The 19,494-nt window shown below is 35.1% G+C and overlaps 4 protein-coding genes across 4 annotated transcripts; 3 read left to right on the forward strand and 1 right to left on the reverse strand.

Moving 5' to 3' along the window:
* Nucleotides 1-523: 523 nt before the first annotated feature.
* LOC110603049 (uncharacterized protein At5g39570-like) lies at nt 524-9,556 on the reverse strand. Its single transcript, XM_043951031.1, has 5 exons — nt 8,936-9,556; nt 8,435-8,526; nt 6,941-7,001; nt 1,813-3,078; nt 524-896 (listed from the first exon to the last, which is right to left on the reverse strand). The coding sequence occupies exons 1-5, from the start codon at nt 9,539-9,541 to the stop codon at nt 810-812; spliced, it is 2,112 nt and encodes a 703-aa protein (XP_043806966.1). The 5' UTR covers nt 9,542-9,556; the 3' UTR covers nt 524-809.
* On the forward strand, nt 3,908-4,589 carry LOC110608365 (pentatricopeptide repeat-containing protein At1g06143-like). The gene has a single exon (XM_043953969.1). It carries the CDS (start codon nt 4,036-4,038, stop codon nt 4,534-4,536), a length of 501 nt encoding a protein of 166 aa, XP_043809904.1. The 5' UTR covers nt 3,908-4,035; the 3' UTR covers nt 4,537-4,589.
* Nucleotides 9,557-10,805: 1,249 nt separating the features above from the next.
* Nucleotides 10,806-14,498, forward strand: LOC110603072 (pectinesterase 31). Its single transcript, XM_043953968.1, has 6 exons — nt 10,806-11,241; nt 11,340-11,444; nt 11,782-11,859; nt 12,283-12,470; nt 13,408-13,581; nt 14,013-14,498. Exons 1-6 carry the CDS (start codon nt 11,002-11,004, stop codon nt 14,173-14,175), a joined length of 948 nt encoding a protein of 315 aa, XP_043809903.1. The 5' UTR covers nt 10,806-11,001; the 3' UTR covers nt 14,176-14,498.
* Nucleotides 14,499-15,957: 1,459 nt separating this feature from the next.
* LOC110602516 (pectinesterase 31) lies at nt 15,958-19,315 on the forward strand. The gene is made up of 6 exons (XM_021740058.2): nt 15,958-16,407; nt 16,508-16,612; nt 16,978-17,055; nt 17,258-17,445; nt 18,373-18,546; nt 18,891-19,315. The coding sequence occupies exons 1-6, from the start codon at nt 16,165-16,167 to the stop codon at nt 19,051-19,053; spliced, it is 951 nt and encodes a 316-aa protein (XP_021595750.2). The 5' UTR covers nt 15,958-16,164; the 3' UTR covers nt 19,054-19,315.
* The last annotated feature ends 179 nt before the right edge of the window (nt 19,316-19,494 follow it).

Here is a 19,494-nt window from a genome sequence, read left to right on the forward strand (position 1 = left end):
CTTTTTTGTTTAATTGAATAAGGATTTATTTTCTCAAATTTCATTTTATTATTGAAATATTTTTTTCTGAATTTAGTCTATGATATTTTATTTTTTATTTTGTGATTGATAAATATTAAATTTAACATAATGATATTGAAGATTCGTAAATTTTTTAAGAAAAAAAGATATGAAATTAAATTTTTTATTTAAGAAATAGAGATTAATTACCGAATCATAGTAACTATTCTAAAAGCTCTTTGTTCTCCCTCTTATCAAGAAGACGTGAGGGCATGAGAAGATGAGAGAATGTTATAAAGACGAAATAAATCGTCTAGTAGCTTAACCATGAAAATGGAGGATCAACTTTGACCATATATAATTGCGACCAAAGGGCTGATGGGGAGGACAGACACATGGGTATTTCCGACAACCGACACATAACAACGGAGACTTGAGAGAATATCTCATCCCCGTTACAAGTTTTACAGCAGCACATTTGATGAAATTCAATGTCAACAATACGTAAGCAAACAGCCAAATATAAGAACCATTCCAAACTCAAGAGTTCAAGATTTTATTTAGGAGGACAAACAAAATTACCCAGTAACATGTTCACGCACATCGCACAACGGAAGCACCATTAAAGGAAACATGCACTAGTAGGTAATGACAGCATGAATACTAACACATGATCCTTCACACTAGGGAAAGCACACAGGTTCACAACGAGCTCTTACACAAAACAGAACGACTATCAAACAGGAAACATGCCTCCATCCTTTATTTAGTAGCCAATAATGGGCATGCGTCCATTGACAAAGGCTGCATCACTCATCATCATAATGCTTCTTGTGGTGGTGGTGCTTGTAGCGATTACGCTTCTCTTCATCACCAGAGTCATCATCATCATCTCCCTGATAATTTCATGCGTGATCAGTCAGACAAGGCATAGTAGTGGCGAATTCACATCTAGCATAATTGGCTAATAGCAATTATCTTTTAGACAGAGAAGTGGAAAAAAAACAAATTCAACTCCTTCACCGACATGTAATCGTAGACGAAGTTCAAATCCAAGAACTTTCAATTTCCCTTTTTGATGAGGCTTGCAATAGGAGAGATAGTGAACAACAAAGAATCATCAACAAAGTTCAAATTTGATTGCTAATAGAGTTAGCATGCACTATGGACCTGGAACTTATCGAGTGTTTCACTAACCAACAAAAATAAAGAAGCATCCTCCATGAATCATCCAGGAGCACTTTTAAAATAAATATTGACTAGCACCTCTTATTTCAAAAAGACTGGATCCCACAGCCCAGCTCACTTTCATACAACAATGATCTAATTGGTAACTGGATCAGGCCCAAGCTTATCTCAATTTGGTCAACTATTCTTTTTTAACCAACAAATCTACATCCAAACACACTATTTTCCGGGAAAAGAAACACAAAAAATAAAAGTGAAAACAAATTAAAATAAATAGAAGAAGAAGTAGACTATGTCTGTGGTTAAGTACAACACCTTTTTGTGTCTTTAAAAAGCTTCTGTCCATCAACGTTGTAACTAAAACAAAGTTGCAATTTTAGCGTTTAGAAAACAAAACGAAGCAAAAACATGCAAAGAATAATGCACGTAATACGATTGCTTCAGAAGAATTTATACAATGCACTTGGAAATTGCTTAGACCAATGGAAATCAATAAATCAAGTTTGATATCAGACATTCTTCAGACAAAATAAAGCAAAGAATTTCATGTTCTGTGACAAACCATAGAAATAAATAAACTTGCAGCTGACATACACAACGAGTACAAAGTTTGGAAATGCTTACATATTTCTTGCGGCTATGACCCTCTTCGCCACCATAACCATACTTGTTGCGAGACTCATCATCATCATCATCATCGCGTCTCTCATAAGTTGGCCTCTCATACTCCTCTTCTTGCCTCCCATAACTAGGCCTCCTGGGCGGCTCATCTCCATAACTCGGCCTCTCATACTCAGTCCTCTCTCCATAACCTCGTTCCTCCCCGTAACTTGGCTTGCGCCCATACCCACCACCTTCATATTCGGACTCATTCCTCCTTTCATGCCCTGATCCATACTCCGTCCTGCCCCCATATCCAGAATCATATTCCGAACTGGGTCTCTCATACTCAGTACTCCCCCCATACCCAGATTCAGGTCTCTTGCCATAGCCGGATCCATACTCCCCACCGGGTGGCCTCTCGTAATCGGTTCTCCCAGTTCCATATTCTGATTCAGGTCTCCTGCCATAGCCAGATCCATACTCCCCACCGGATGGCCTCTCATAGTCAGTTCTCCCGCCGTACCCAGATCCATATTCTGGTCTCCGGCCATAGCCTGATCCGTATTCCTCGCTGGTTGGCCTTCCATACTCAGTCTTGCCGCCATATCCACCAGATCCGTATTCCGATTCTGGCCTTACGCCATAGCCCGATCCGTATTCTTCGCTGGCTGGCTTCTCGTACTCGGTCCTCCCGCCATATCCACCAGATCCGTATTCCGATTCTGGCCTCTGGCCGTACCCAGACCCATATTCTTGGCTAGGTGGCTTCTCATACTCGGGCCTTCCACCATAGCCACCAGATCCATAATCGGACCCAGGCCCAGGTTGGAACCCATAAGCAGGCTCAGGCTTAGCATCAACAAACACTTCCCCTCCGGCTGCATAGCCAGGAGTGAAGCCATGAGCAGGACCAGGTCGGGGCTTGGGACGGGCATAGCTAGTGTACTCTTCCTGGAGATGCTCATCGGCGTAGGCGGAGGGCTCCGCATAGGAAGTGAAATGGGGTCTATCGTAGTCGATCTCATCGGCGGATGAGCTGTTTGGATAACAGGTCTCCTCAGACGGTGGGAGGGGACGTCCATAAGTCAAGGCTAGGTCGTACCCGCCTCCATATGGAGTCGGATCATACTCGTCGAAATCATTGACGTCGTCTTCGTTCCTCGAATAGTACGGCATAGTTTCAGTTGTCGATCTTTCCTCCGCAAAACAAGAGAGATGAATGAAAATCGGGGGCTGGCCGTTTATAGCGTTTACATCTGGAAACGCGGCGTTTTGGTTTCCTTTTGTCTGTCAGTTTCGTTTTGTATTATCTTTGATCAGGTGAGCCAGGTGGCATTCAGAAGTAGATATCAATTGGGGGGGGGGAAGGTGTCCATGTTTAATTGGACCTCGATATGTGATGATTTCGCATAATTGATATTACCATTTTCATGGAAGTTTTTTCTTTTTTTTTTTTTTTAAAAGAGAGGGGTAATCACTGAAATTGCTATTATTTATGAGGATTTTTTAATTCTGAAATCCATTTGATCATTTTTATTGTCTAATTCAATCAATAAAGTATTTTATATATATATATAGAGAACTGACGTTTTGATCAATTATACATTTGTTAAAATTGATTAAATCTGCAATTTGCACCATTAAGATTCAATATTACTCTCTGGTATGAGAAATCACAATTTTAATGTTACACGCTTCTTTTCCCACATTAATTAAATTGTAATTTTTCATAACCTCGCCATCACTCTAGCTTCCATGGTAGAGACCTGCCAGTCCATGAACCACCTTAAGCAAATTCACGCTCACTCCATCCTCACTAACCTCCACAATCACTCTTTTTTTCTTGGTAAATTGCTCCGCTTTACAGCGGTTTCACCCTCGGGTGATTTACTCACCGCTTGTTTGATCAAACGCCCCAACCAAACACTTACTTCTATAATACCATCATTCGTGGCTATGCTAAAAGCTCGTCTCCCTCTTATTCTGTCTATTTATCTGATCAAATGAGGAAAAACTGTGTTCGTCCGGATGAATTTACGTTCAATTTCTTGATAAAAGCGCGCTCTAAATTGCATAAAATTCGTAACTTGCCTTTGGGTATGGAGTATGATGAGATACAATGGACAGTGTTGAAGTATGGGTTTTGCTCCCACCTGCTTGTTCAAAATGCATTGATTCATCTGTATGCGGTGAAGGGGAGTCCACCAGCAGCTTGGAGGGTTTTTAATGAGACAGTGGGGGTAGATGTCATATCATGGTCTGGTTTTGGCGCACTTGAGGGCTGCAGAACTGGAGCTTGCTAGGCAGGTTTTCGACAACATGCCAGAGAAAGATGTGGTTTCTTGGACTGCTATGGTTTCTGGGTATTCACATGCTAAGCGTTCGAGGGAAGCATTAGAGTTGTTTTGGAAGATGAGAGATGTTGGAGTGAGACCAGATGAGGTCACTATCGTTAGTGTGATTTCAGCATGTACAAATTTGGGCGATCTGGAAACAGGAATTAATGTGCATTCTTATATTGATGAGAATGGGTTTGGGTGGATGGTTTCACTTTGCAATGCTTTGATTGATATGTATGCAAAGTGTGGTTGTATAAGTAGAGCATGGCAAGTTTTCAATAATATGAGCAGGAAGAGCTTGATTACATGGAATTCAATGATTGTTGCATGTGCAAACCATGGATATGTTGAAGATGCATGTGGATTGTTTAGTTTGTATGTTGAATTCAGGGGTTGCACCCGATAGAGTGACATCCTTATCTCTTTTAACTGCATATGCACACAAGGGAATGGTTGATGAAGGGTACAGGATGTTTCAAAGCATGCAAAGAGACTATGGAATTGAAGCCAGTGTTGAGCATTATGGGTGCACGGTAGACACGTTAGGCAGGGCAGGCCGGGTAGAAGAGGCATATGACTTAATAGTTAACATGCCAATACAAAGTAATGATGTCGTTTGGGGAGCTTTGCTTGCAGCTTGCAGAATATATGCCGACGTCAATATGGCAGAGAGAGTAGTGAAGAAGCTGTTGGAGTTGAAACCAGATGAAGGAGAAGACTATATTCTCCTTCGTGATGTATATGTTGCTTCAGATCGTACAGCCGAAGCAAATGGTATACGGTGTGAAGCAAGTAAAAATCCAGGGTGCAGTTGGGTGGGGCATAAAGCTTTACATCTTTGTTTTGTGTTTAAAGGCAGGACTACAGGAGGCGACAAGATCCTGTGAGCTCTCTTTCTTTCAATGTGTTCTTGGCTGATCGTAAATGTGGATCCAACAAATATCATGAACTAAATAGGCCATCGATGTGAAAGCTGAATGCCCTTAGGGATTTCAGTTAAATTTTATCAAGAATCATGGTTATTTGTGCTGTTAGTCGAATGAAATTTATGCGTCAAAGGGTTGCTGAGAGGCTGACACTTCTGAATATGATACAGTGAACAATGCTCAGAGATAATTGTGCATATGACTCTTTTTTTCCTCTCTAAGGGCATATGGCTCAACTAGTTGCTAGCAGATGAATTGGAAGATGGTAATTAGGGGCCGTACTGTACAGCAAGGAGAGCAGGGGCTCTTTGTCCATATTTATTTTGAGGTAATTAATATAGTCAACGTGATTTGATCAAAGCATAGTTTAGCCCTCAGTACAAAACGATTTATTTTCTGAAATTTCATTTTGTTATTAAAATAGTTTGTTTTTTTTTTCTCAATTTAGTCCAGAAAATTTTTTATAATGGTTTAAATTGATTTTTTTATTATTTTGTGATTGGTTAATATTAAATTTAACATGATGATTTTGAAAATTCAATAATTAAAATTTTTATTTAAGATAGAGATGAATTACCGAATCCCACTAACTGTATTCTAAACTCTTTATTTTCCCTCTTATCAAGAAGAAACGAGGGCATGAAGAGAAAATGTTATATATTTTCTTTTTCTTATAGGAACGAATGTCATAATTTTTAATACAAAAACCATTTTAAAAATTCATTTCCTTTATTTATTTATTTTGTTTTTTGAATTAAGATCACCATTTAGTTTTTGTTGCTCTTTTCCTATAGTGGAATTCTTACAATCTTGGAACAACTGAAGATGAAATAAGTCGTCTGGCGGCTAAGCCACGCAAACGGAGGCTCAACTTTGAGGCGGGTGATTATGATAATTGCGGTAAATTTTACTAGTTGCCCCTCAACTTCACTAGGATTGTAACTTATTATTACTGAACTTCAATTTGCAACATATAAAACTTCTTAAACTTTAATTTAATTGACATAAAAATTCTTTTAATTTATCGATTTACCCATTAAAAAAATAATATACAATATTTTAAATTAATTAAAAAAAATAATATACTCTTTATTCTTTGCCTATCATTGATCCATCTACTTGACTTTATCAAATGTCCATCACCAGCTATTTTGAAAACGGTTTCTCTGACAATCAAACATCTCACTTGATACTCTCTAGACCGGTGGTTGAATACTTATAAAAGTAGTTTTTTTAATGCCTTTAAATATCTTCTTTCTTATAAAAAGATATTAGAAATTGAAAAAAAAAACTCCCGTTAGTATTGATCTAACTTATGCATATTCAAAAAAAATTGAGTATAACTATTGATAAAAAAAAATATATGGGAGATTTATGATATAATTTCTAAATATTATCATTATTTATTTTAAAATGGAGATTGAGAAGTAGAGATCTCTCTTATTTACTCAATACACTTGTCATCAATACTTAACACTTATAATCAGACTAAGTCTTGAGGCCAAATATTATCATTATTTACAATTTAATCTTTATAATTTTAAAAACTCATTAAATCAACCTTTTGTTTTGTTTCCCTTAAAAAGTTTAATCTTTTCATCCATTTTTACATCTGATTTTCTATCAAAAATATCAGAAAAATCTTTTAACTCAGTGAAAAAAAGAGAACTTTTAAAATCTAAATTTATCCTCACAATCTAATTGTGTATCAATATCCAGAATAAATTAACAAGAATTGAAAAAAAATAGCAAATAAAAAAAGAACACTTTATCAGCATCGGGAACCTCTGCTAAGAATTGAATGATTGATTTGGGAGAAAAGAAATCACAAACTTAAGATTCCTCATTCATCATCCTCACAGAGAACAAATTACACATTACAACCAAATCAAACACCATTGAGATAATCCAAGAATCAACCACCTTTTGAATAAACTTTGAATCCCTAATATCCAGGAGAAAAATTCATTCAATTTGATTCATTACAAACAAATCTTTCAATCCCCAATTCCCAGTAGTCATTTCATTGAAATTACTAAAAAAAAATCATGGGAACAAATTACCCAAAGAAATTCATTTACACTGTGAATTAACATCCAAATCACAAATCTATTAAACTCACAATCTAAATTTCATCAATCTAAAAGTAAATCATGTGAATATATATACATGCCCATCCATTTACCAAAATCCATACCAGTAACTATGAAATCTATACACAACATTCAAAACCCAGCTTTGCAAAGTAAATCCCAATCTTGGTCCTCTTCGCAGTCTCTGATTTTGCCCCTTTCAGCCTTTATTAGCTGCCATCGATATTGGCTTCGTATGCCTTGCATGTGAGAAATGATTCCTTTATAAGCTATGTGTGCTGGCTATGATTGGCTCCATCTATAACAAATCGAGTGGCTTGCGAAGGAGAGTCAATGGAGAAGATTAAAAGAAGAAGAAGAAGGCGATGAAAGAGTGAGAGATATAGAAATGAAAGGTTACAGAGTTATTAAAAGAAATGGATATTAATAGAGAAGAGAAACTATCAATTTTTCTTTAACTAAAATGTATCTTCTATTGATTTTAGAGATTTATTTTCTTATTTCATAAAAATAAAAAGTGAAAATTTTAAATCATTCATTTTTTCTATTACAACATGAAGCTTATGGATAATTATAATTATTACTGGGGATGGAATGCATATAAATCAATTTGTTTGCCTATTTTATCTCTGTCAACTATAGAGTGAGAGGAGAGATAATTGAGTGAAGAAAGAAAGTTATTATTTAGAGATCTTTTAATTTTAATTATAAAAAATATTTAAATCATTTTAGATATAATTATATATGGAGTTTTATGTTAATTAAATTTAAATTCAAAAACTTTTATATTACAAATTAAAGTTTAAGATCGATTCGTTATAACCTTAAATTCAGGAACACCCATTATATTGCAGTGACCAAAAGGCTGATGAGGACTCAGAAACACGCGTATTCCAACAACCTTAATAGCAACGGAGACTTCAATTGACTGAAGATCTCATCCCATTCCAATTTCTAGACCAGCACATTTGATGAAATTCAATGTCAATTCGCCAGCAAACAACAAATATAAGAAACATTGCAAACTCTAAAGGACAGGATTTTATTTAAGAGTACAAAACAATATACACACAATGCACAACGGAAGCAAAATTTAAAAGGAAACATGCACTAGTAGGTAATGATAGCATGAATGCTAATAGATGATCCATCACACTACAAGTCGACAAGGAGCTCTTACACAAAACAGAACAACTATTAAAAAGGAAACATGCCTCGATCTTTTATTTAGTAGCAATACTGGGCATGCATCCATTGATAACAGCTCCATCACTAGTCATTATACTTCTTCTTGCAGTGGTGGCGCTTGTTGCTACGATGCTTCTTCCTTTCATCATCGGAATCATCATCAGAACTATCAGTAGATTCATCATCTCCCTAACAATTTCATGCATGGTCAGTCAGACAAGATAAAAGTATATATGACGAATTCACATAGAGCATAATTGGCTAAGAAGCATCCTCCATGAATCATCCAGGAACACTTTTCAAGTAAATATTGACTAAGCGCCTCTGATTTCAAGTAAAGTTGCAATTTTAACATTTAGAAAACAAAACGAAGCAACAACATGCAAAGGAATAATGCCTGTAATACGATTGCTTTAGAAGAACTTCTACAATGCACTTGGAAATTGTTTAGACCAAAGGAAATCAACAAATCAAGTGCGACATCAGACATTCTTCCACAAAATAAGGAAAAGAATCTCATGTTCTCTCACAAACCATAGAAATAAATAAACTTGCAGCTGACTTGTACACAATGAGTACAAAGTTTGGAAGTGCTTACATATTTCTTGCGGCTATAACCCTCTTCGCCACCATAACCATACTTGTTGCGAGACTCATCATCGTCGTCGTCGCGTCTTTCATAAGTTGGCCTCTCATACTCCTCTTCTTGCCTCCCATAACTAGGCCTCCTGGGCGGGTCATCTCCATAACTCGGCCTCTCATAATCGGTTCTCCCGCCGTACCCAGACCCATATTCCTGGCTAGCTGGCTTCTTATACTCAGGCCTTCCACCATAGCCACCAGATCCATAATCGGACCCAGGCCTTATCTTTCCAGGTTGGAACCCAAAAGCAGGCTTAGGCTTAGCATCAACGAACACTTTCCCTCCAGCTGCAGGACCAGGTCGGGGCTTGGGACGGACATAGCTAGTGTACTCTTCCTGGAGATGGTCATCGGCGTAGGCGGAGGGCTCTGCATAGGAAGTAAAATGGGGTCTATCGTAATCGATATCATTGGCGGATGAGCTATGTGGATAGCAGGTCTCCTCAGACGGTGGGAGGGGACGTCCATAAGTCAAAGCTATGTCGTATCCGCCTTTGTATGGAGTCGGATTATGCTCGACGAATTCATAGACGTTGTCTTCGTTCCTCGTATAGTACGGCATAGTTCCAGTCGATGATGTTTCCTCCGCAGAACAAGGGAGATGAATATAATTCGGAGGGTGGCGTTTATAGCGTTTACATTTGGATACGCAGTGTTTTAGTTTTCCACGTTTAATTGCACCTTCATCAGCTAATCTGCTTTTTGGACTTGTGGACCCTCCGTTTCATCTTCTCCCATAATTGATATTACTATTTTTTTTATAATAATTAAAATAAATTATAGATTATAAATAAGTAGATAACTATTTTAGATTTAGTTTTAAAATATTCTAATAAATTTACAGTTTAATTTGAGTAACAAAAATAATTTATTTTAAGAATAAAATATTTTAAAAAATTGTTTATACAAAATATTCATTATTCAATGAATAAAAGACTCAACGAATAAGATGATTGTAAATGATCGATTTATTATATTTCTGAAAATTAAAAGAATAATATATACATATATATAAATTCTCAATTTTTTAAAAATAATTATTTAATTATTTGATTTTTATTTTAATATATTGAATTACTATTTATTAATTCAACAATAATGCTTAATAACAATAAGAAATTATTTATTCATTTAAATTGAAATTAATTATTTAATACATAATAAAAGGAGTTAAAAAATGTTAAATAACCAAGTTTACTTTTTGTTCGAAATTTAATTAATACTTAAATTAAAATGTTAAATTTATTTCTTTAAATTACGCATATGTTTTGCTTATAATTCTTATTGACTATCATTATAATTATTATAATTAAATTATTAATATTATTATTGTTATTAAATTAATTGAAATTTATTATTATTTTTTAAAATTATAATAATATATAAATTCATTATTATAATTTTATTTTTTAAATTTTTTTAAAAGATATATCTTAATATTTAATAAAATTTAATATATTTAAAATAAATATAATTAAAAAGTTAATAAAGAATTATATTTTTTAATATGTATAAAAAATAAAATGGAGTAATATTTAATATTTAATTTTTAAGTAATTTAATTATATAACATTTAATTACAAAACAATTTAAATGCATAATATGTAAATATTACACACTAATTATAAAAATTAAATTATTTTATAATTTAAAAATTAAAAGGTAATTATAATAAAAATAAAATTGAGATCATAAGGATATATTCCTTTTTTTATTATTTTTATTAAATCAGGATATAATCATTATAAAACAAAAGAGTAAAATAAATTCAGTCAGCACTCAGATCCAATAAATGTGGAAAAAATTAAAAAAGAGCGGCGAAATATCATGTAATTGATTCAAAGATCTACACTCACTAGAAAAACGCAGACAATTAACAAATTTCTTCTATTTTTACTCTCAAATAACAGATTTCGTGTTTTTATATTACGCCTTCTTTCTTCGCAATTGATCCCATCGCCATTTCAAATACATTCACTGATAAGCTCCCTAGTTCTTGTAATTCGTTGCCTCCCTAGTATAATGGCTACAGAGATCACCGTCGCGCAGGATGGGTCCGCTAACCACACCACTATACAGCAAGCAATAGACGCTGTGCCCCTCGACAACACTGCCAGGACCATTATACGGGTGGCACCTGGGGTGTACAAGCAACCGTTGTTCGTGGCTAAGTCTAAGAACTTCATTGCCCTAGTGGGTTCAATTCCAGAGAATACTATTATCACCTGGAACAATACCGCTAGCAAAATCGAACACCACCTGGTGCACCCATTACCTTTCCGACACAATTACACAGATGAAACATTCGCCGTTAAGTCAAGTTTGTTGACGTTAGGTTTTTTGCTTTGTCTCTTTTGAAGGATGCTGAGACAGTTGGGAAGGGTACGTTTGGCTGTGGAACTGTGATAGTGGAAGCGGAAGATTTTATTGCTGAGAACATCACTTTTGAGAACAATGCTCCTGAGGTAATGTTTTGTTCCCGTTGTTCTATTGCTTTTTTTTTTTTTCCTTCTTTCTTTTCTAAATCCTAATGTTGTCAATTCACTAATCAATGCTTGAATTTGCGGCTTTAATCAGCATCGACCCAAAAATTTTAAAATCCGGAATTTGATAACTGGGGCATTGACCATGTTGAGGCTATTTTATTTTGAATGAGTTTTTAGGTCTAATTCATAGCTTAGGCTTAGAATTTTGTAGTTTGAGGTGTTTTGTATGTCATCCAAAAAACAGTACATTTGTTCGAATAGCTCAAATTGTTTCGATTCGTGGATAATTCTTTTATGTTCTTTACCCTTTTATTAGGGTTCACATCAAGCTGTGGCAATCAGGGTGTCAGCTGATCGGTGCGCCTTCTACAATTGTAGGTTTCTAGGGTTTCAGGTACGTGTATTTTCCAGTCTCAATTGCTTTTTATGGTAACTTCTTGGATAATACTGTAAAATTTTGAACCTTCTGGTCAAAGATGTATTGTATTTTTTTTTTTTTTTTGTTGTCAGAGATAGAAAATTTCATTAAGGCTGAGACAATAAAACCAAGATTTGGTCCAAGATAAAAAAAAAAAAAAAGCCCAACCCAACCCATAAAGGAAGGCTTCACAGACAAAAACTAAAAAATACCCTAAAGAAACGGATAGGTAACCCGGATAGCGCTGACCCAGTAGCACAAACAAAGGTTTGGCCCAATACAATGCCTCTTGTGACTACACACTATTGTGTCCATAATTTAAGGCAATAAATACTCACAGTTAATAAACATGCATATGCATTGTAGCCAAACATACCTTCTCATAGAATTTTTGTGCAGGACACTGTGTACCTTCACCGTGGAAAACAGTATCTCAAAGATTGCTATGTTGAAGGAAGTGTGGACTTCATTTTTGGGAACAGCACTGCTCTCTTCGAGCACTGTCATATCCACTGCAAGGCAGACGGTTATGTAACTGCACAAAGCAGAAAGACTGCTGAGGATTCAACTGCTTATGTGTTCTTGAGGTGTGTGATTCTTGCCAGCAGCTTTTGATCTTGGCTTTGCAATAAAGTTAAAATAACTTTTCCTTTCAAAAGAATTCTGACTCTTATTGGTAATTTTTATCAACCAACGTTGAATCTTGATGAGATGAACTGATCTTAACACTTTAACTAATGCTGAGTAAAGTACTCAGCATAAGTTGTATATAATTCTTTGTCTGTGCATTTATAGCCTTTATTTAGTTCATGAATTGGACTGAATGATGGGTGAGGTAACACTTGTGTAGAACTGAGTAGTGAAACCAAATTTGTATGATAGATTCCATATGGTTATAATTTGTGGATTTAAGTTGGAATTTTGAATTGTATCTAAGCACGTGTATTGACTGTTAATATTCTCTGAATTGGGTAGAAGACAATCCAACTTGAATCTAAAAGTTAATAGCACCATATTTTGGGTTTAATACCTGAGCTGGAGTTATGAAGAGTTACTATATTTAGCCTTTTAACTTTGGCAATAAACTTATAGATCACACTTTATCAATTAATTATCGTTTTCCTCTCATTTTGTTTGAACAACACAGCATATGCTTTGTTGTGAAGCAGGAATTTCAGCATTTCAGGGTCACCTTACCTATTATTGCATTATGCTGCCAATGTTTTACTGTTCTTTCTTGCTGAAAACTATGATTTTACTTCCAAAAATCTTTTAAAATGGACAGTTTACTAGAGTTCAGCCATGTGACCAAGATTCAGACATCTGATATTTCAAGGTTAAATTTGAAGGATATAGGCATAATAGAACATGATAGTATGCTCTGACTTCTGCCAAATTGAAGTGAAATGGTTTAATAGCAAGCATCATGACCTCTTTTTCCCCCACTTGGAGTACTGCATTTTCTGTTTATGTCGCACTTGGTATTGCTCAGTTTGTCTTTTCATAAGGTCAGCATTTCTGCAGATGTGTGATCACGGGTAATGGAGGGAATTCATATGCATATCTTGGACGTCCATGGGGACCCTTTGGAAGGGTGCTCTTCGCATATACATATATGGATCAATGTATCAACCATGCGGGCTGGCATAACTGGGACAAAACTGAAAATGAGGGTACCGCTTGCTTTTATGAGTACAGGTATTTCAGGTTAAAATATTTTTGTTTGCAGTTCTGTTGCTCTGGAATTTGAAGAGCTACTGATAATATGGAACTGGTTGACATGAATCGATTCATTTTCTTCCATTGAAATATGCGGATTTGACTTTAGCAGGATGATATCTAAGAGTATTTTGTATGATTCCTGAAAGCACTATTTCGAGAGATGATTTCTTTTCCGTTTTGCTCCCAAATAAGAAAAACTGTGGAAGTGGGGATGGAAGATTTGAGTTAGCACTGATTCAGTCTTTCTCCGATTTGTTCCACTTCCACCTCGTGTTATCTAATCACAAAGTTCCTACTCTGTAGAGGCTCCTGGAACACCACTTATTTGTTGCTTTTCTTCATGTAGCATTGTGCCAGTGATTAATTTTTTTTTAAATGTAATTTGATTGTATTAATTGTAAATGCAGGTGTTATGGACCAGGTTATGACAAATCAAAACGAGTTGCATGGTGCAAAGAACTGCCTGATGAACAAGCAGAAGAGTTTTTGAGGCATGCTTTCATTGATCCTAATCCAGAATCGCCATGGCTTGCTCAAAAATTGGCCCATAAAACGCCAGTTTCTGCGTAGAATTTTAGCAGTTATAGCTGATAAATTATCCAGCGAGCGGCTACTATCTCAGTCCTCAGACACAAGCTTCCTGCAAATAACTAGAGAATTGAGGTCATTAGGATTTCTCTAAGCAACAAATAAGGTGTAGTGCAATGGTCTCACCTCATTTGCAACAATAACAGTGTCAGCTTTCTCACGCTTCCAAAGTGTGGCTTTCGGCTTTCCTTTTTTTATTTTTTTTTCAATAAAAAAATGAGTCGATAATTGTTATCAAGGTGTTTTTTGTGTAGTTCAATGGAATCATATTATTTTATATTTTTTTATTATTAGAAATTTTAAGGCAGTGGTGAATCTTGCAACTTTTTACCCTTGCCGTGGATGAAAATTTCTTTTCTGAGTTGGCTACAATTGTTTTTTTTTTTAATTATTTTGAGATTTATATAATTAATGAATATATTCATTCTTTCATTTTTAAAATGGAATGTTGTCCTTCATATTTTATCAAAATTGAAGGGTTTTTTTTATTTTATATTTCTGTTAAGTTAATAATTTATGAGTAATTATTTATAAATAATTATAATATTTAAAATTAAATTCATGAAAATATTTAAATAAATTATTTTATTAATAAAATACAATTTAATAATTAAATTTAAAAATATAAATTATATATCTCACTAATGATAAAAAGATATTTAATTAAAAAATATTTTTAATGGAATTATCGTTGTGAGGGGAAAGCTCTAATTTGCTAACGTCTAAAATGACAATCCTTTTGTCATAAATGCACCAAAAACACATGATAATACATAATTTGTTCCATTATTTTTTTATTAAAGAACTATTTTATTATCTAATTTTATATTTATCTTATTTATTGATTAATTTTTAAATTTAAAATTTAAGTAATTTAATCATTGTAATATGAGATTTTACTGTTAATTATAAAATAATTTCAATCCATATAATATAATAGAACATAAATATCACATAATAGTCTTGAGTGAGTTACTGAGAATTAATTGTTTAAATTTTGTAGTCACGTGCTCTAATTTTCTGAGTTACAGACTCTACTCGTCTCCACTGAATCTGTTCTTAATTAATAAGAATCTTTATGAGCATACTTCAAAGGAAAAGTGAGAGTGTAGGAGGGAGGTGCAGCTTCTAAATGCTACTCCAAAAGGACAGAAGATGTGAAGCAGATGTTTGTTCTATCATTGTCGATAATTTTCCTAGCCATGCGTCAAGTGCCATAGAAGATGATCCTCACCTTGTATCATATGGATTGAAATGGATCAAATATGGCTGATGTCTTCATCCCGAAAATTGGCTTGAAGCATGGCATTATTCCAAGAATATCTACCTTCTTCCAATAATTGGTGAATCCAGACAATTGATGTGTTATGGTTACGTTTTGGTTCCGGAAGTCTTGAGAATAGAGTAGGGACTCGATGATCTGTTTTATACATGATCGTTCTGCCATTATTAAAGCGCCATTTCACGCCCTTTTCGAAAACCCTGTTGTTAGTTCCATAACGATTTACTGCCCTAATCAGTTTGTATGAAAGAACTATGAGTAAAATAGTTTTATCCATTTTTTTTATATATTTATAAATATAATAGCATTCCACATAATCTTAACATCAATAATTTTATCAAAATCAATTAACTAATTTTAAATCCATAGGTTTTCTGTTATTTTTACTAATCAGGATAATCATTATAAAACAAGAGATTAAAATAAACTCGGTTAGCACTCAAATCCAATAATTGCGGAAAAAAAATTTAAGAAGAGTGGTGCGGTGCATGCTAATGTCATGAAATTGATTTCAAGAGCCATACTCAAAAAAAACGCAGACAAAACAAACTTCGTTAAATTCATTTATCAGCCTTTTCATAGTACGCGTTGTTTCTCCGCAATCGATCCCATCGCCATTTCAAATACATACGCTCATACACTCCCTAGTCCTTGTATTTCGTGTCTTTTGGATTCCTTCCCTAGTCAAAATGGCGGCTAGAGTGCTTACCGTTGCGCAGGACGGCTCCGGTAACTTCTCCACTGTACAGCAAGCAATAGACGCCGTGCCCCTCGGCAATACTTGCAGGACGGTTATACGTGTGGCGCCTGGGGTGTACAGGCAGCCGGTGTATGTGCCTAAGACTAAGAACTTCATTACCCTCGTGGGTTTAATTCCAGAGAATACTGTTCTCACATGGAACAATACCGCAACCAAAATCGAACACCATCAGGTGCACCCATTACCTTTCCGACACAATTAGACAGATGAAACATCTGCGCGGTCAAGTCAAGTTTGTTGATGTTAGGTTTTTTGTTTTGTCACTTTTGCAGGCTTCTAGGGTGATTGGGACGGGTACGTTTGGATGTGGGAGTGTGATAGTGGAAGGGGAAGATTTTATTGCTGAGAACATCACTTTTGAGAACAATGCTCCTGAGGTAACCTTTTGTTCCAGTTGTTCTATTGCTTTTTTTTTTTCGTGCTTCTTCCTTTTCTAAATCATAATGTTGTCAATTCACTGATCAATGCTTGAAATTTGCGTCTTTAATCTTGTATCAGCCCAAAATTTGGTCCTTTTGATTCGTTTACCAGTATTTTAGAATCCGGGATTTGATTACTGGGGCACTGAGCATGTTGGGCCGATTTTCTTTCGAATGAGTTTTTAGGTCTAATTCATAGCTTAGGCCTAGAATTTTATAGTTCGAGGTGTTCTGTGTATTGTCCAAAAAAGTGCATTTGTTCGAATAGCTCAAATTGTTTCAGTTTGTGGATAATGCTTTTTTGATCTTTACCCTTTTACCAGGGTTCAGGTCAAGCTGTGGCAATCAGGGTGACGGCTGATCGGTGCGCCTTCTACAATTGTAGGTTCCTAGGGTGGCAGGTAAGTATATTTACCTGTCTCATTTGCTTTTCATAGCAACGTCTGGATAATACTGTCTGATTTTGGGCCTTCTAGTCAAATTATTTCAGATTAATATGGCTACACGCTTTTGTGTCCATAATTTGAGGCAATAAATACTCACAGTTAACAAACGTGCATATTCATTGTAGCCAAACATACCTTTTCATGAATTGTTGTGCAGGACACCGTGTACCTTCACCATGGAAAACAGTATCTCAAAGATTGCTATATTGAAGGAAGTGTGGACTTCATTTTCGGGAACAGTACTGCTCTCTTGGAGCACTGTCATATCCACTGCAAGGCAGCAGGTTTTGTAACTGCACAAAGCAGAAAGACTTCTCAGGAGTCAACTGGTTATGTCTTCTTGAGGTGTGTGATTCTTGCCTGCAGCTTTCCGATCTTGGCTTTGCAATAGGAGTTAAAATAATAATATTTTCTTTCAAAAGAATTCTGGCTATTGGTAAGTTTTATTAACCAACGTTGAATTTTGATGAGATGAACTGATCTTAACACTTCAACTAATGCTGGTTAAAGTACTCAGCTTAATTGTATACAGTTCTTTGTCTGTGCATTTATAGCCTTTATTTAGTTCATGAATTCATGTGTTCGACTGAATGATGGGTGAAGTAACACTTGTGTGGAACCGAGTATTGAAACCAAATTTGTATAATAGATTCCATATGGTTATAATTTGTGGATTTAAGTTGGAATATTGAATTATATCTAAGCACGTATTGACTGTTAATATTCTCTGAATCAACTTGAATCTAAAAGTTAATAGCACCATATTTTGGGTCTTAATACCTGAGCTGGAGGTATGAAGAGTTACTATATTTAGCTTTTTAACTGTGGAAATAAACTTGTAGATCACACTTTATCAATTAATTATTGTTTTCCTCTCACTTTGTTTGAACAACACAGCATATGCTTTGTTGCGAAGCAGGAATTGCAGCATTTCAGAGTCTCCTTACATATTATTGCATTATGCTGCTAATGTTATACTGTTCTTTGTTGCCAAAAACTATCATTTTTCTTCGAAAAATCTTTTAAAATGGACAGTTTTGCTAGAATTCATCCATGTGACCAAGATTCAGACACCTGATACTTAAAGGTTATATTTGAAGGATGTAGGCACAATAGAACATGATAGAATGCTTTGACTTCTGCCAAATTGAAGTGAAATGGTTTAATGCATCACAACCTCTTTTTCCCCCACTCGGGGTACTGCATTTTCTGTTTATGTTGCGCGTGGTATTGCTCAATTTATGTCTTTTTATAAGGTCATCATTTCTGCAGATGTGTGATCACGGGTAATGGAGGGACTTCATATGCATATCTTGGACGTCCATGGGGACCCTTTGGAAGGGTGGTCTTTGCATATACATACATGGATCAATGTATCAAAAATGTGGGCTGGCATAACTGGGGCAAAGCTGAAAACGAGAGAAGCGCTTGCTTTTATGAGTACAGGTATCTAAGATTAAAATATTTTTATTTGCAGATCTGTTGCTTTGGAATTTGGAGCGCTACTGTTAATATGGAACTTCTTAAAATGATTTAATTCATTTTCTTCCAATGAAATATGCGGAGCAGGCCGTGATCTATAGTATTTTGGATGATTCCTTAAAGTACTATTTTGAGAGATGATTTCTTTTCCGTTTTGCTCCAAAGAAGAGCGCTGGCTCAGTCTTTCTCTGATTTGTTCCACTTCCACCTTGCGTTAGCTGATCACAAAGCTCCTAATTTGCAGACGCTCCTGAAAAACCACTAATTTATTTCCTTATGTAATTTGATTGCATTAATTGGAAATACAGGTGCTTTGGACCAGGTTGTTGCCCATCAAAACGAGTTACATGGGCCAGGGAACTGGTAGATGAAGAAGCAGAAGAGTTTATGAGGCATGGTTTCATTGACCCTAATCCAGAAAGGCAATGGCTTGCTCAAAAAATAGGCCATAAAATACCACATTCTGCATAGAATTTTACCAGTTAGAGCTTATAAATTATCCAATGAGCGTGTACAATCTCAGACACAAGCTTCCAACTGGAGAATTGAGGTCATTAGAATTTCTTTTAAGCAACAAATATGGCGTAGTACCACTGTCCCAGCTTATGTACTATAATAACAGTGTCAGGTTCTTCACCCTGGCTTTCTTATAAATGTTATCCTTCGTTGGAAAAAAAAATGTTATCCTTCGAGTGAGTGTGAGAGATTAAATAAATTTTTATTTGCTACTCTATGCTCCATTCATCTTATAATTTTTATTTATTTTATTTTTTCACACCTATATTTTTTTATTAACTTTTTAATTATATGAATTTTAAAAAATTTATTTGAAAATAAAATAAAATTAAGTAGGATTATAATAAATAATTTATATATTATTAGTGTTAAAAAGTAAAATAGATAATAAATTTA

Source organism: Manihot esculenta, chromosome 2, assembly GCF_001659605.2.
Source record: "Manihot esculenta cultivar AM560-2 chromosome 2, M.esculenta_v8, whole genome shotgun sequence".
Taxonomy (NCBI): domain Eukaryota; kingdom Viridiplantae; phylum Streptophyta; class Magnoliopsida; order Malpighiales; family Euphorbiaceae; genus Manihot; species Manihot esculenta.

Bases quoted from the DNA above. Each gene is read 5' to 3' on its own strand.
- LOC110608365 (XM_043953969.1), top strand. From the start codon at position 4,036: ATGTCATATCATGGTCTGGTTTTGGCGCACTTGAGGGCTGCAGAACTG.
- LOC110603049 (XM_043951031.1), bottom strand. From the start codon at position 9,541: ATGCCGTACTATACGAGGAACGAAGACAACGTCTATGAATTCGTCGAG. The intron at 7,002-8,434 runs GTATAATGACTA...CCTGGATATTAG, and splicing joins CGCCACCACTGCAAGAAGAA to GGATTCAAAGTTTATTCAAA. The intron at 3,079-6,940 runs GTTGTAATGTGT...CGAAACTGACAG, and splicing joins TCTCAATGGTGTTTGATTTG to ACAAAAGGAAACCAAAACGC.
- LOC110603072 (XM_043953968.1), top strand. From the start codon at position 11,002: ATGGCTACAGAGATCACCGTCGCGCAGGATGGGTCCGCTAACCACACC. The intron at 11,445-11,781 runs GTAATGTTTTGT...CCCTTTTATTAG, and splicing joins TTGAGAACAATGCTCCTGAG to GGTTCACATCAAGCTGTGGC. The intron at 11,860-12,282 runs GTACGTGTATTT...ATTTTTGTGCAG, and splicing joins GTAGGTTTCTAGGGTTTCAG to GACACTGTGTACCTTCACCG.
- LOC110602516 (XM_021740058.2), top strand. From the start codon at position 16,165: ATGGCGGCTAGAGTGCTTACCGTTGCGCAGGACGGCTCCGGTAACTTC. The intron at 16,613-16,977 runs GTAACCTTTTGT...CCCTTTTACCAG, and splicing joins TTGAGAACAATGCTCCTGAG to GGTTCAGGTCAAGCTGTGGC. The intron at 17,446-18,372 runs GTGTGTGATTCT...TCATTTCTGCAG, and splicing joins ACTGGTTATGTCTTCTTGAG to ATGTGTGATCACGGGTAATG.